At 36.5% G+C, this 15,262-nt stretch overlaps 2 protein-coding genes across 2 annotated transcripts; one reads left to right on the top strand and one right to left on the bottom strand.

Annotated features, from left to right (window-relative positions):
• Nucleotides 1-10,248: 10,248 nt before the first annotated feature.
• LOC130993289 (protein MODIFYING WALL LIGNIN-1-like) lies at nucleotides 10,249-12,200 on the top strand. Its single transcript, XM_057918123.1, has 3 exons — nucleotides 10,249-10,585; nucleotides 11,345-11,547; nucleotides 11,691-12,200. Exons 1-3 carry the CDS (start codon nucleotides 10,481-10,483, stop codon nucleotides 12,007-12,009), a joined length of 627 nt encoding a protein of 208 aa, XP_057774106.1. The 5' UTR covers nucleotides 10,249-10,480; the 3' UTR covers nucleotides 12,010-12,200.
• LOC130993288 (cell division cycle 20.2, cofactor of APC complex-like) lies at nucleotides 11,603-14,569 on the bottom strand. Its single transcript, XM_057918121.1, has 4 exons — nucleotides 14,014-14,569; nucleotides 13,464-13,727; nucleotides 13,109-13,378; nucleotides 11,603-13,035 (listed from the first exon to the last, which is right to left on the bottom strand). The coding sequence occupies exons 1-4, from the start codon at nucleotides 14,113-14,115 to the stop codon at nucleotides 12,310-12,312; spliced, it is 1,362 nt and encodes a 453-aa protein (XP_057774104.1). The 5' UTR covers nucleotides 14,116-14,569; the 3' UTR covers nucleotides 11,603-12,309.
• Between the last annotated feature and the right edge of the window lie 693 nt (nucleotides 14,570-15,262).

The following is a 15,262-nucleotide window of genomic DNA, read 5'->3' as shown; positions in this document are numbered from 1 at the left end:
GAATACTAAAATCCGAAAGTAGCCTTAGTTCCCTACGGCAAAAAGAGGCAATCACACCCATCTCTAAAATGTTCTTCTCGCCCGAACTAATGACTTCGCATGCCCGTTTACTATCGGATTCCACAACTCCTTTCATGTAACCAAGGTCCTTGAGCCAAGAAAGAGCTTCTTTGATGCCAATTAATTCCCCTTCATCAACACTTCTACCTCCCGGCATCTTCATCGTTTTTCCAGCCACGAAGCTCCCTGCTGAATCACGGATGACTATACCAATTCCCATCGATTGGTCGTGCGCAAAGAACGCAGCATCGACATTACATCTCACGGAATCAGCTGGAATAGCATGCCATCCCAGACATGGAGCTGTCAGCTGCTGTCGAGCCTTAGGAGTAGCAGCCACTGACCTCGCCAACTTCCAATCAGACCACGTAACAGCTGCAGCCACAACAGAGGTACAAGGTGCCGGGTTGCTTTCATTCCAGACCACTGCATTTCTTTCTTTCCAAATCTGCCAAAGAAGCATGCAAACTTTGGTTTTAATATCATCATTCGAGCTGCCAACAATGAGAAAAAGGGCCATGACGAATGAGTCACTTCTGCTGATAATATTGGCGATGAAAGTCTGCAAATTACTAGCTCTCCAACAATCTTCGGCGAACGGACAAAAGAGAAACACATGCCAAAGATTTTCAAAACCTTGTTGGCAAATCGGGCATTCACCCCCGACACTAACCCCACGCGCAAGCAGCCATTCTTTCGAAGGTAGATTATTGCGTGCTGCTCTCCAGAGAAAATTCTTTACCTTTGGCGGAACGTCAATCTTCCAAAGATTCCCCCACTGACCTTCAACCTTAAAGGTGTCATCGATAGTGATAGAGCTTGCAAGACGATAGGCTGATTTGACTGTATAATGCCCATGTTCAGAAAAATGCCACACATGTTTGTCCGGACCTGCATCAGGGAGCACTGGAGTATTAATAATAGCTTTGAGGTCATCTTCACCAACAAGAAACTGGAGCAGATCAACATTCCAAGAGCAGGTGCCTGGGATAAGGGCTTCTTTGACAGTGAAATCCTCAAGCTCATGAGGAACTGGACCAGAAATTCGAAAGGAGTCCTTAGCTCGCACCCAAGGGTCAGCAAAAAAACGAACCCTCGAACCATCGCCAATTCTCCACCTTGTACCTCTTCTCACCAGATCTTGAGCAGAGAGAATGCTCCGCCAAGTGAAACTTGGACTATTACCAATTTTTGCCGTGAGGAAATTCCCATTAGGAAAGTACTTTGCTTTGAGAACACGACACATCAAAGCGTCAGGCTCGTTCATAATTCGCCAAGCTGTTTTCCCCAACATAGCAACATTCAAGAGTTGAAGACTTCGGAAACCAAGGCCACCCAACTTCTTATCCACACATAGCTTTTCCCATTTTAGCCAATTAATTCCCTTCCCTGAAGCTCCTTTATTCCCCCACCAGAAGGTGTTGAGCATGCGCTCCATCTCATCTGTTAAACCAATGGGAAGGGAGAAGATTGCCATGCAAAAGTTCGGAATTGATTGAGCAACACTTTTGATAAGAGTTTCTTTTCCAGCCTTTGAAATTTTCTTATCGTTCCATCCTTTATTCCCCCACCAGAAGGTTATGCTTAAGTTATCTACATTAAAAAGTTTAAAAGTTTGTTATTATACAATTATTTTTTAATTAATTATTTTAATTTTCAATATATTTTTTTTAATGAAGGAAATTTCAATTCAACGTCAATAATATAATTTTTGTAATTGGATCAAAAGTTATAGGGGATAAAGAGAATCAAATACGAATAAATATGTTCAAAATTGTTATTGGCTTTTAGATTGATAACATTATGTTTTTATTGATATTTCAAAATTATCTGCTAAATCTTTTGGACCTTTATAGAGTTTGTGTATTGTTGTTTGTTAAGAAAGGGCTGTTATTAAAAAATATATTGAAATTTTCATAATTTTTTTTTTAAATTGATGTATAAATATTCACAGCGCATCGCGCGGGACATACACTAATAATGATTAAGAAAAAGCTTCATATATCTGACAAAAAATCAATTTATAACATGAAAACAAATCAATGTGGCATCATAACTAATAAGGTTGATGCAATACAACCAAGAGTCTCACTCAAAGCCGGTGTTTATATAATTAGGTCTAAGTCTAGTCAGCAAACCAACGAGAATGGACTATTATTAAAAGAGGAAAGGTTAAGTAGTAACTAGTAAATGCATTCCTAATATTTAAGGTAAATAAATAAATATAGATTATATTTTGTATAATTAAATTTCGAACGTTCATAGATTAGAGTAAATAGATACTAATGTTCACAAATTAGGCAATAAATCTCTCTATCTAATGGATGTTAACTTTTCGTTAGAAGAGAGATTTATCTGTCTCAATTTCTAAATTATATGGACCTATATATTTTTAATTAGCTATAAACGTTATGGGTGGTTTTGCTACTTAATTATTCTTATTTTTTTCAACTAAATTCTTAATTTATGTCTTCTAAATTGATTCCATATTGTATTATTTTTTTCTTAAATTCTTAATTTATGTGTTCTTAGTTTTGTATTATATTTTAAATTATTTCATGAATAATAAGTTAACATTAAGCGTAATTTGTGCATTTATTCAAGATAATTTATATAAAAGTTATTGTATTACCATATTATATAGGAGTAGTGATGATGAGTAATCCTTGCATCAGCGCTAGATATTTAATTTCAAGTTATTATTATTTTATTTTATTAATACCAACACTTAGGGTGTAGCGTTATCACGGGTACTATCTGGAACAAAATAGAAGGTGGACATAATCGCCAGCACCAAGCATAATCTCTCAGCACCGCCAAGGAACCAGCGCTGACAAAAGAAATGAGCACGTTCCAAATCGAAAGTAATCGAAGGGGACATTGTCATATAATATTCCAAGCCAAGGACAAAAGATGAAGATCCAGCATCGTACAAATTACCCGAGAGGCCAGCGCTGATCTGTCAGATGAGAGAGCACCCGACAAAAGCTGCAAGTTAGTTACGGAAAAGAATATCCTAGGATGATGATTGAAATAGTCGTTCGTGCATGAGTATGTGAATTGGAGTGAAATGTCTCTTTTAACCTCATTGTATATCTCTTATAAAGAGCGATTGGCCGTCATTTGTAAAGACACATTCTCAATAATATACTTTTTTCTTCAAATATTCTTCAAGTATTTAGCAATTTTCTCGCGAACCAGGTTTATTTTTTCATCGATTATTAGCATTTTATTTAGGGTGTTATCTCTTGCTTCATCAAGTAATATTTAATATGATTAGTTATTCGAGCTTTATCTTTAATCTTATAGGGTCCTATGCAACACCTCTTATATCATTTATTTATATTTATCTTAAAATTCTTATTCTGTACATTTTTAATTCATACTTCCTCAGTCCCACTAATTTAATCGTCTTTCACTTTTCACACATATTAAGAAAATGCAATTAATCTTCTTTTTTTTTTTAAATAATTTTTATGTTTTTATTTTTCATACCTTATTTATTATTTTCACACATCATTTTCATATTTGAGTAAAACATTAAATAAGGGGACGTTCCAAAATGGAATATCTTTAGTTTAGTACTCCCTCCGTCCCGAACGAAATGTCCTATTTCTTTTCGGCACGGAGATTAAGAAATGTGTATAAAGTAGATAAAGTGGGTTGGTGGAAATTATTTAAATATTAAGTATAGAGAGATAATGTATTGCCAAAAAAAGGAAACATGACATTTCGTTTGGGACAGCCCAAAAAGCAAAACAGGACATTTCGTTTGGGACAGAGGAAGTACAATAATTTTATATAATCATTTTCACATTTAGTTTAGTAAAACGATATTTTTATATAATATTAATTAAAAAAGTGGACTATCTTTTTGAGACATCCCAAAATAGAATAAGGGACTAATTTTATGGGACGAAGGGAGCATATATTTTTTTTTAATATTAGAAGTAATATTCAAAAATATAATTCAATTATCTATCTTACATGACATCCACATATATTTTCGTTCTTATTTATCTAACTTCGTAATTTAATCTCTCTATGTTTTGGACATGTTTAAATCAAAATTTTGGTTAGAAAAATTGATTAATATAAAAAAAAAAAAAAATAAGAATGCAGAATGTAGAGATAAGGAGAAGAGATATATTTCTTTTCTAATTCCTTATTTGATTATGTGGTTCATTTGGATGAAAAGGAATAGCGGTAAGCACAGAGCTAACCCTTTTCGTGTCTCTCAGTCTCATGTTATTTCGTAGGTTATTCATCATCTCCGCCTTCTTGTTGCGGCCGGGACTCTCACCGATAGTCATTGGCGGGGATGTGCTCCCCCAGTTGATTTAATGCCACCAACTTGCCTTTTGAGGAGGACTCTTCGCTCCACTTTGGTGGCGCTGGATTCCTCTGGAGTTCCATGGGTGAAGCTGAACACGGATGGTTCTTACTATTCCCAGTTGCAGCGTGGTGCGGGTGGAGGAGTAGTTCGTGATCACACTGACACTCTTCTTATTACTTTCTGCACTCTTTGTGCTGCTACATCCAGTTTTGAGGCTGAGTTGGGTGCTTTGCTCGAGGGACTCCGGCTGACGATTGCTTTTTCTACTCATGTCTGGGTTGAGTTGAATGTTGCGGCGATCGTTTTGCTCATGTTTGTTGGGCATCATGGTCATACTAGTATCCATCATACGGTTGTCTGGATACGTCAGCTTATTCGGCACCGGTAGGTTCGCTTCACTCACATCCATCGTGAGGGAAATAAGCCTGCTGATTTTATGGCTACGACGAGAGGTCATCAGGTCATGACTCTGACTACATTTGATTGCTTTTATGCTCCTCGACAGTTTTTTGCTCTTGTTAGGATGGATCAGCTCGGTTATCCTAACTTTAGATTCAGATATCATATTGATAGTTAGTTGGTTCTTGGTTCTGTCCTTGTTGATGTTGGTTTCTTCTTCCTCTGGCTATAGTCACTTTTGGGCTGTAGCTATGTATGGTGTTGATCTGTTTATTTTCTATTTTTCCCTATATTTTTTTGTGGGCGTTGTCACTTTTGGTCAACGCTATATATAGGATACTGGTTGATGTCTATGCACAGGTTGGGGGTTTGCCTAACCCCTCATCCTTGGGGTGTTTTCTTTAAAAATGAAAAATAAAAAAATATAGAGATAGGGAGAAGGGTTTCCGTGCGTTTCATTTTCTTTTTTTATAGAGAAAGGTTCCCGTGCATTTCCATGTGCGTGTCTGAGAGAGAGAGAGAGAGAGAGAGAGAGAGAGAGAGAGAGAGAGAGAGAGAGAGAGAGAGACGCCTATGGCGTTGGGCGGCGCCGGATTTCGCCAGAGAAGGCTGCGGCGGCAGTAGATCAGGAAGAGAAGGGGCGAATGTGTTTTGAATGTGTTGGGCTTTAAGTTATGGGCTCAAGCTTTAATTCATCTATTGGGCTTATATAATTACCTAGAAAATAGATTTGGGCTTTGATTTAATTAAATTTGAACCTAGAAAAGACAAGAATTTGGCTTCATCTTAATTAAGAGTTGAGTTGCATTTGAATAAAAAAAAGATCTTTAAATGTTTTTTTAATTGGGCTAGTGATCCTAAAAACTTCTATAGAATAAATTATATTGATTTTAATTAAATTATTTTATTCTGATGAGGTACGGCGGGACTACGACGTAGAGATTTTGATGTGAATTGTCAAAATAGACTTTCAAGTTCAAGTTTAAAGTGTGAGATTTGGCTCGATGTTTAAGATAATTAATGTTGGGGACACGTGAAAGGTTAGATAGGCACGCCAAGTGACTTTGAGAAATCGCTTTTATTTCCATCTAATCTAAGTACTTAATTGTTTTGCTTAGTGTACTTTTCAAAAAAGAAAAAAAAATGTTTTGCTTAGTGTAGGGGTGGTAAAACAGTTCCGATTAACCGGTTTTAACCGTAATCGAACCGAAAAAATTGATTTTCGGTTAACCGATAATCGGTTTTTACCGGTTCGATTCGGTTATCGGTTAGTGTATTCATCACTAACCGGTTAATCGGTTTAACCGATCGGTTAACTAGTTAAACCGATTAATCGATTTATTTTATATTAAATTAATTAATTTATATTTTAATATTTTAATTTAAATAATACATTAATACTCAAGGTTTATTTTATATTAAATTAATAATTTTAACTGGCTAAACTATGAGTTTCGGAACTACGAATTATTAGTTACATATTAATATTATTAAGATTTCTTTATGTCGTGGCTTGATGGTTTTAATTCAAGGTTTTACTTGAGTATTAGAGCATTCACATTCCTTGAGTAAGTTCCTTATTCAATGGAGTGAGGGGATCACTTATGAGTAAGCACTCCATATTGGGGGAGACTCATCCACTTACTTATATCCATTAATTTTAATTTTTACATTTTTCATTTAATTTGAATTGCACCAAATTAAATAACACAATTACTTAAATTTAAATTACATCAATTTAAATTACTAAAATTTAAATATAAATTTAAAAATTAAAAGATTGAAAAAATTACAGCAAAAAATAGAAGCCCAAACATTTTTAATTTTTCTTTAATACTCTTTTAAAATAGAAGTCCAAACATTTTCAGCCCAATTATAATTTTAACATTAAAACTACTCATTTAACCTCATAGGCCTAGTGCGCTTCATCTTCACTTTTCCTCCTCCTTTAATGGCACCGCAACCGCAACCGCAACCGCCAAGTAATTTTCAGTTTTTTTTTTTTTTAATTTCTTGCGCGTGTACTACACGCGATGGTGGAAAAGAGCGGATGAGCCTCACTCATTATATTATCGAGTAAGCCCCACCCCACATCAGCTTATTCATCACCGAGCTTACTCGAATAAGCCCCTTCGAGTAAGCTGGTATGGATGCTCTTATATTCAAGAGTTTATTTATTCTAGTTAGTTTTAGAAACATTTTTTCAAGTTTTCACAGTAAATATTTATTTAAATTTTAAGTTTAATATTTTAATTAGATTACGATGTTATTAGTCTCTAGATGGGAGGAGGGCTACAACCTCGGCCTCTAATCCTACGCTAAACATAATTCTTATGTACATACGCATTAAATATATAAAAAAGGACTAAGACTAATTATTAATAGTACCAACTACTAATAGATTATCGGACTCTCTCACACTATCTCTTCATTAATGCAATATTAAGGGCGTGTTTGATATTAACTAATACACTGTATTGGCTAATTTAATATAGATTAGTCTAGTGTTTGGTATTATTTAGTAATAATGCGGATGACCCGGTTTAATCCCACGACCCAGTATTATTAATCCGGATTTCTTAGGATTAATAATACCATATCCCCCCGTAGGATTAACTTAAACCAGGACATTCTGTATTTAGCCATGATAACAAACACCAACTCAGTATTAATAATCTGTCATTATCCACGCTAAATATCCTGATTACAAATTATCCTATATAATCCTTTACTGAAAACCAAACGAGCCATAATAGTATTGATACTATCTAGAGGTGTTCATCCGATTCGAATCGGAATCGTCGAACCGATTCGGAACCAAAACTATAGTCAATAATAGAGCTGTAAAATCGGGTTGTGGGTATCGGGTATACCCTCACTCGCCCCGATACCCGCCCGGATATCGGGTACCCGATACCTGCAAATTTAAAGAGGAGGGTCGGGTGCGGGTAGCATATTCTCAAAAATCGCGGATAGAGGGTACCCGCGGTATACCCGAGGGTACCCGCATACCCGCAATATAATATTTAAAAATTAAAATTAAATAATTTTATTTAGGAATTTTAGGAATTAAAATTCCCAAAACCTCCAAGCCCTAATCGTTTTCGTTCGTCTCTTTCTCTCATCTAATTTTATTTAGGAATTTTAGGAATAATTTTGATTGTTGTGCTTGTTTGTCAGCTGTTTATTTATTATTTATTATTTATTTATCACAGGTTTTATGGATAATCGATGAAATAGAAAGGATATTTTCAATTTTTTTTGTGAAATGCGGGACAAAATACCCTCCAGCGGGACCAAAAACCCGCAAAATTACAATTAAAAAAAAAATTGCGGGACTGTAAGGGTACCCTCATACCCGCAGCGGGTATTCGCTGCGGGTATTCAGGTACCCGCAGTATGCAGGAGGGTCGGGTGAGGGTGGGGATTTCGGCGGATTTTGTCCCGCGGGTACCCGAATTTACAGCCCTAGCCAATATGGTTTCGAATTGGAATCGTCTCCATTCAAGTTGATTAATGTTTCAATTTTTTCAAACCAGTGGTTCATGGGTTGGAATCATAATCATTCATTTTTTTAATTGCTATATTTTGGAGTGTTGACTTGAAATTTATGAAATATACACAATATTGATCCTTTTTATTTAGATTGTAAATTGTTGGAATTTATTATGAATTAGATATGAAAATGAAAATTGACCTTTTTTTATTTTGGTTGTAAATGGTTGAAGTTTAGTAGTATGAATTAAATGTGAGAATGAGAATTCAACAGTTGTATGTGGTATTTCTTTTATCATTATAATATATCTATCTCAAATTCTCATTCTCACATCTAATTCGTACTAAATTTCAACTATTTACAATCTAAATAATATGATCAATTATCATTCTCACATCTAATTCATACTAAATTTCATCAATTTACAACCTAAATAAATGGATTAACATTGTGTACATTTCTGAATTTCAAGTTAACATTCCAAAATATAGTACTCCCTCCATCCTAATTCAATAGGTCATAGGGCTTGGGCACGAATGTTAATGAATGAATATTTTATAATAAAATATGAGAGATAAAGTATTTATTTTATAAGATATATTTGTTCAAAAAGTAGGAGAAGAAAATGTATATGACTATTATTTTTTAAATGAAACGAGAGATATTTGTTATGTATGACTTTCCATTTTAAGAAGTGGCTTATAGAAATGGGACATCCAAATAAAGAAACATTGACTATTTCTTATTTTATTTTATTTTAGCACCAAGAAACATTAATAATAATAATAATAATAAAAACGATTCCAAAGTTTTAAACCGTGAATCGGCGATTTGGAACTGGCCCGGAACCGCAGATGCACGGTTCGAACGATAATCGTCTAACTTTCTTCACGGTTTGATTATGATTCCATTTATTGGGACCATGGAAATATATATGGAGGTTCCGATCTTGTTCAAACTGAAACGCATCAAAACTGAGAGAAAATCAAAAACCAAAATAACAAGCAATTACTTTATCCGTCCCAATTGATAGGTCGCAAGACTTGGACACGAATGTTAAAAAATGAATAGTTAATAATAAAATAGCAGAGAGAAAGTAATTTTTTTCAGGGATATATTTATTGGTTAATTGCATATAAATTACTGAACTTTCAACAAATACTCATTTTGCACACAAACTTTTAAATCTTTATTAAAATTACCCAACTATTAATTTTTTTTTCTCATTTTGCATATTCACCCAATTTTCGTCGAGGCAACATGGCATAAATAATATTCGCTTGGCATGAATATGCTTGCATGTCATAAATATGACCGTGTAAAAAAATAGAACTGGCGTTGTATTGTATAATTGGATGGAAATAACATCGTTTCATGCCCAAAATTTAGTCAGAAAATGGATAAATATGCAAAATGAGAATTTGTTGAAAGTTAAATAATTTATATGCAATTAACCCTGTATTTATCAATAAAATAAAAGAGATAAATGGAGATATTTTTTTAAACGAGAAAAATGATATTTGTGGACCATAATGATATTTAATGTAAATAATAAATTATATGAAATTATTTATTATATATTAATTTTTTAATTAAAAAATGACCTATTAAAATGAACATTCAAATAAAAAGAAAAATTGTCGCATATTAAATTGGCAAAAGAGGGTGTATTAATTTATTTATGTATTTATAATCAAGCAAATTTGGAGGTTTCAAATCACGCACCGACGCAACCCAAGGGTTACTAGTTTTATGTTACTAGTATTAACCCAAGCGAAAAATCTAAATTTTTGAAGCAACTGTGCCACAAATCGAAGACTCGGGGATCTCAAACAAAAAGTGGAGATTCCATCTCAAATAATTGCGTTTTACTATACTTTAAAAAATAAAGGATCTCATAACACAAAAACATAAAATTGTAGAAATATATACTAGGTTTTGTAAATTCCACTATTATATGATTCAATTATAGAGTTAATAAAATAAAGCAAAAACCTGTAGCCACTAAAAGGAGAGAGTGAAAAAAATCTTTAATTATTTAAAACTAATAAAATAGGAGTACAGTAGTAGCAATAATAAGTAGTTGCTTGAGTTTCACACTTTGGCGCAAACTGGAAATCTCGTCGGTTCAATGTCTTCGGCTTTTGGTTACCGTGGCAACTGCAAGTGATTAGAGAGAGAAAGCGAAAATGGAGGTGGAGAGAAGAAAGGTGATTCTAGTATGCTGCGTCGTCGGATTTCTCGGTCTGCTATCTGCTGCGACAGGCTTTGCTGCGGAAGCTAAGCGGATTAAGGTAGCTGTCGATTTTGATTATTAGTTTTGCTTCTCTTTTTTCCCCCTTTTTTGGTGAAGATGAATCAGTTGCGTACTGGCTAAACGAAATGAAAGGCGAAAATAAAAACTCGGATTCCTCTTTCGGTGTAGAGAATTGTATCACTAGCATCCGGGTTTAGGTTTATATAGCTAAGTTCTACTTTAGCAATAAGCAAGCACCAATTTAGCAATGGATGTTTGAGGATGAAATTTCTCATTTCTTCTTTTGGCTAATTAAGATTGTGTTTGTGTGCTTTTGGTTGGATGATGATAGATGTGTTTGTGTAGCATTACATGTTATTATATTTTCCTTGTTTATTGGGCTGCTCCTTGTTCCTTCTATAAGTTAATTGCTTAATCACACCATTATATGAGCCATGAGTTTACTTGTGATTTCACAGTGAGCCTTAAGTGTTTGTTGGCTAGTTGACACATTTGTGAACCAGATGAACACTAGTTGTTGACTGTCGTCCCACTTTCTCCAATTGCATCTTGTATAAGTATATCTTTCAATGAGCTAGAAAGTAACATGCTGCCTCGAAAGTTGTTGACTGTTGAGGTACCTTGCTTGACGTAGTTCATTACAAAACGCGCAGACAAGCAAAGTTGTTTGGTTTATATTTTGATTTAGGTTACTAATCTTTGGTATCAAGAAATGAGTTGTGGTAGCATTCTTTTGAAATCTTCAGTTCTGTTAGTTAATCAAGCTGTATAATTGGACCATTTGTTTGTTTTGTAGGGTGGGCAGGTCCAGTTTCCCTCTCCTGAAGAATGTATATATCCCAGAAGTCCTGCCCTAGGCCTTGGTTTAACGGCGGCTGTTGCTCTCATGATTGCTCAAATTATCATAAATGTTGCAACTCGATGTGTTTGTTGTAGAAAAGGCCCACATCAGTCAAATTCTAATTGGACGACAGCTCTGATCTGCTTTATCATTTCATGGTAACTAAACCATTTACCGCCATAGTTCTTGGAATATACATATCAACCAGGATTGTTTGGGGGAAATTAGAATCCAATCTTCAGCTATATTACAAATTTTGTTTGTTCGTTTACATAGTCAATCTTTGTAATTGTGTGTGCAGGTTTACATTTGTCATAGCATTCCTTCTATTGCTAACTGGCGCAGCTCTGAATGATGAGCACGGTGAAGAGAACTTGTACTACACCAACTACTACTGTTATGTTGTAAAACCTGGCGTTTTCGCTGGAGCTGCTGTGCTGTCTCTTGCCAGTGTCATTCTGGGGTTAATCTACTATCTAACCTTGAATTCAGCAAAGAATGCATGGGGTGCACCTGTCCCTCCTCCTCAAAGTCACATTGCAATGGGGCAACCTCATTTTCCTCCTCAAGATCCTTTATTCGTGCACGAGGACACTTACATGAGGCGCCAATTTACGTAGTCACTTGGTCTTGTGTCTGTAGTGATTATGCCAATTGGTACAAAATTAGTCTCTTGCTTTTTCAGTCTTCAGTGAAAAGCCTTTTGAGTGATTTGAGGGATGTGAAAATGGTAGGTTCCAAAAAGAACTGATCCCAAAACAGAACGAAAGAAAAGTGTAGCAACCATTTTTTTAAATAAAAAGATGCAGTTCATATATTCTTGATATTAACTGTCACGATGTGTGACTAGCCAGCAAGCAGAAGCATGTATATATATGTTACAATCATTTACAACAGATATGTATCCACTGCCAACCCAATCATCTAATGCGGTTCACGTGAGCGAAAGGCACTGAGTTTGTCTTTGGTGCAGGCTTAGTAGCAACTTCAGGTGTCCCAAAAACATTCCAAAATCGAAGAGTCTCATCTCCTGCTGCAGATGCAACAGTGCACCCATCTGGGCTCTGCGCCATATAAAGAACTCGAGAGGTATGCCCAGTGAGTTCAGCCACCTTCACCATTGATGGGTACTTCCAGAGAGTGAGCTGATTGTGTGTGAAACCATGAGAACTCAGCAGTTCGCGCTCATTTTTGTTCCACAGAAGAGCACAGACCTGTGAGCCGGTGTCCACTGAGTTCAAGCACGAGCCGGTGTGTGTGTTCCAGAACTTGATGCACCTATCTCCAGCGCCTCCACCGGAGGCCAGTAAGTTGCTCTGGAACGGACACCACGCGAGTGCTTTAACAGCAGCGGTATGCTCCTCGAGCCTGTGAAGCCACTGAGTAGGAGCATTCGATGCTGCCATGGACCTGTCCCAGATTTGGAGGACATTGTCATTTCCACCACTAGCTAACTGCTGCCCAGATGCCGACCACTTAAGCCCACAAACTTCTTGATCATGTCCGGTATAAGTTTCAACAATGTGTGCCCTCACTCTCACATCATTGTTGAAGATCTGACCGTCCATACCTCCGGTTGTTAGGATGTGATTGTTCCAGTCCATGGCACCTACACGCGACCTGTGCCCTCCTTTCAAGGTTCTCAGCTGTTGCACCATTACACAACAAAGTAAATATTTGATTTCTTGAAAGACAAGACCAATACCAAAAGGCACTCACCATTCTGTTAGAGGTGGAATCCCATAACTGAACTTCTGAGTTGTTGAGACCAACAGCAATATGCCTTCCATCAGGAGCCCATTTGACACTGGTAATTGGGCCACATTCTTCATCAATTGTAACGAGTTCGGAGGTAGCTCCATCAGGAGCATCCCACAAATATACAGTGTGTCCAAGAGCGATGGAAAGAACATTGCTGCTGCCCCAGTCCAATAAATTCAAATAATAATCGTCCATAAGATCAGGGGCATCCAGTGTCTTCTCAGAAGTCTGCACAAAGAAATCCAACTTGCAAAGTTATATAACCTAATAATCAAACCCCATGTACAATAATATGATCTCCATCAGCACCAACCTGGGGGATGTGACGACGCGGTTTGGCAGATTTGACTTGGTGAGCAGCTGATGAGAAATCACTGGGAATTGCCTCTACTGGGGTTGGTGGCTTGTTCTTGAAAGCCAAAATCCGACTTCTGTTCATGTTGAAGGTTTCTGCAAGCTGCTTCCTGTATGCTTCTCTGGATGGAGAGGAGCTTGCAGTTGGGTTTTCCTTACCTGTAAGCATGTAATGAGCATAGTCGAAATCCATTGCCGACCTATTCGGTATGAAGCGATCCAACTGCACCAAAGCAAGCAGAAACACTCACTTATTAGTGCCATCTACATTCGAATCCCCCAAACAATGCCCAATTTCAAGATCAAACCAAACAGTTTTTTAACCCTAAACATGACTACAAATTAGCATTTACAAAAAGAATGAATTGCTTCCAACTTCCAGGTACACAAACAATTTTGAAAACAACAAATGAATGAATGCAGCCGAGATTTCTCAAAGTTGTGAAAGCATTTCTACGGAATAGTAAATCGTATAGTTACTAGGGCAACGAGAGCGGAAAATAGCATACATTCTCCTTCGAATTTCTTCTTTGCAGGAGCTGTTCTTGCAGCGGGAGTTGCGACTTACTCTTGTTTGGTGTGGAAGATGAGTTCATGTTTCCTGTTTCCATGTGTTAGCTCAAAAAAATAACAACAGTAATAGGCAAATACAAATGTGTACAGGTATAACCAAGTGTGTTTGTGTACGTGCGTGCTTCTTCAACAATCAGATATAAAAACAACAAATTCCCCAGAAATTAATCCAACCACAAATTCCAGCCTGCAGAAGAAGAATCAGTATATAACAGTTCAAATTGGATTAGTTATACAAAAAACAATAACAGATGTATGTAATTGAGATGACAGATCGTGAGGGATTTTTCTCGATTCAGCAGACAGAGATTAAATTGCTTGTTGGGTGAATGAAATCTGGTTCAATTGAGGGGTTTTTATATTGGATTGATTTTGTGTTTAGGGTTTTGAGAGGGCTTTTTCGAATGGAAAGGCGCCAACGGCTAATTTGTGGAGGAATTCGAGGAAGAGAGCCGTTGAGATTTACTTGACGAAATTTACTCGCTGCCAAGGAGGTCTCATACTCTCATTTAATGAAATAATAAAAATATATTATGTAGACTATTTTACCCTTTACATCAATTAATGGATTATTGGCACCTAATACACAAACATTGAGTCTATTTTAATTTTTCCCACAAACTTTGAAAGTTGTCAAAAAGTATACAAAGGGTGATTCTATTTATAATCCTATTTTACTCTTTATAGCCCATTATTTAATAAAATATTAAAATTATTAATATATGTACTATTTTAGCCCTATAGCCCCCAATTTAATTTGCACAGATTAAGCACTAAATCTGAAGAGAGAACTGAGCATATCCTCTACGACGGGGGGGAGCCTGTACTCCGGCGCTACCACCATGACCAGCAGGCGGAGGCAGCAAGTGTGGTGGTGGGCTAGATTCTGGAGCCGACGCAGAAACCGCCGTCGTGGAAGAAGTAGAGAACGGGGGAGGGTGGCAGCGGGGGTGGAGCGTGGTTTGTAGAGGCAGAGGTGGAGGTTGCGTTGGTTGTCATATAAGCAGTCTTTCCAGACGGCGGTGCCGCCATCTTCCACTTTGGCGGGGAATTGAATGTTGTTGCAGGACATGGAGCCGTCATTTGCAAAATTCCTTCACAATAATTTGATAACGAGGAACTGGCCTTCAACTGTTGCCTAGATGAAAACCTTGAAGATCGTTATTTGAGAATTAATTGAATTAG

Source organism: Salvia miltiorrhiza, chromosome 7 (assembly GCF_028751815.1).
Source record: "Salvia miltiorrhiza cultivar Shanhuang (shh) chromosome 7, IMPLAD_Smil_shh, whole genome shotgun sequence".
Lineage (NCBI taxonomy): Eukaryota > Viridiplantae > Streptophyta > Magnoliopsida > Lamiales > Lamiaceae > Salvia > Salvia miltiorrhiza.
This window is presented reverse-complemented; position numbering and strand designations above follow the sequence as displayed.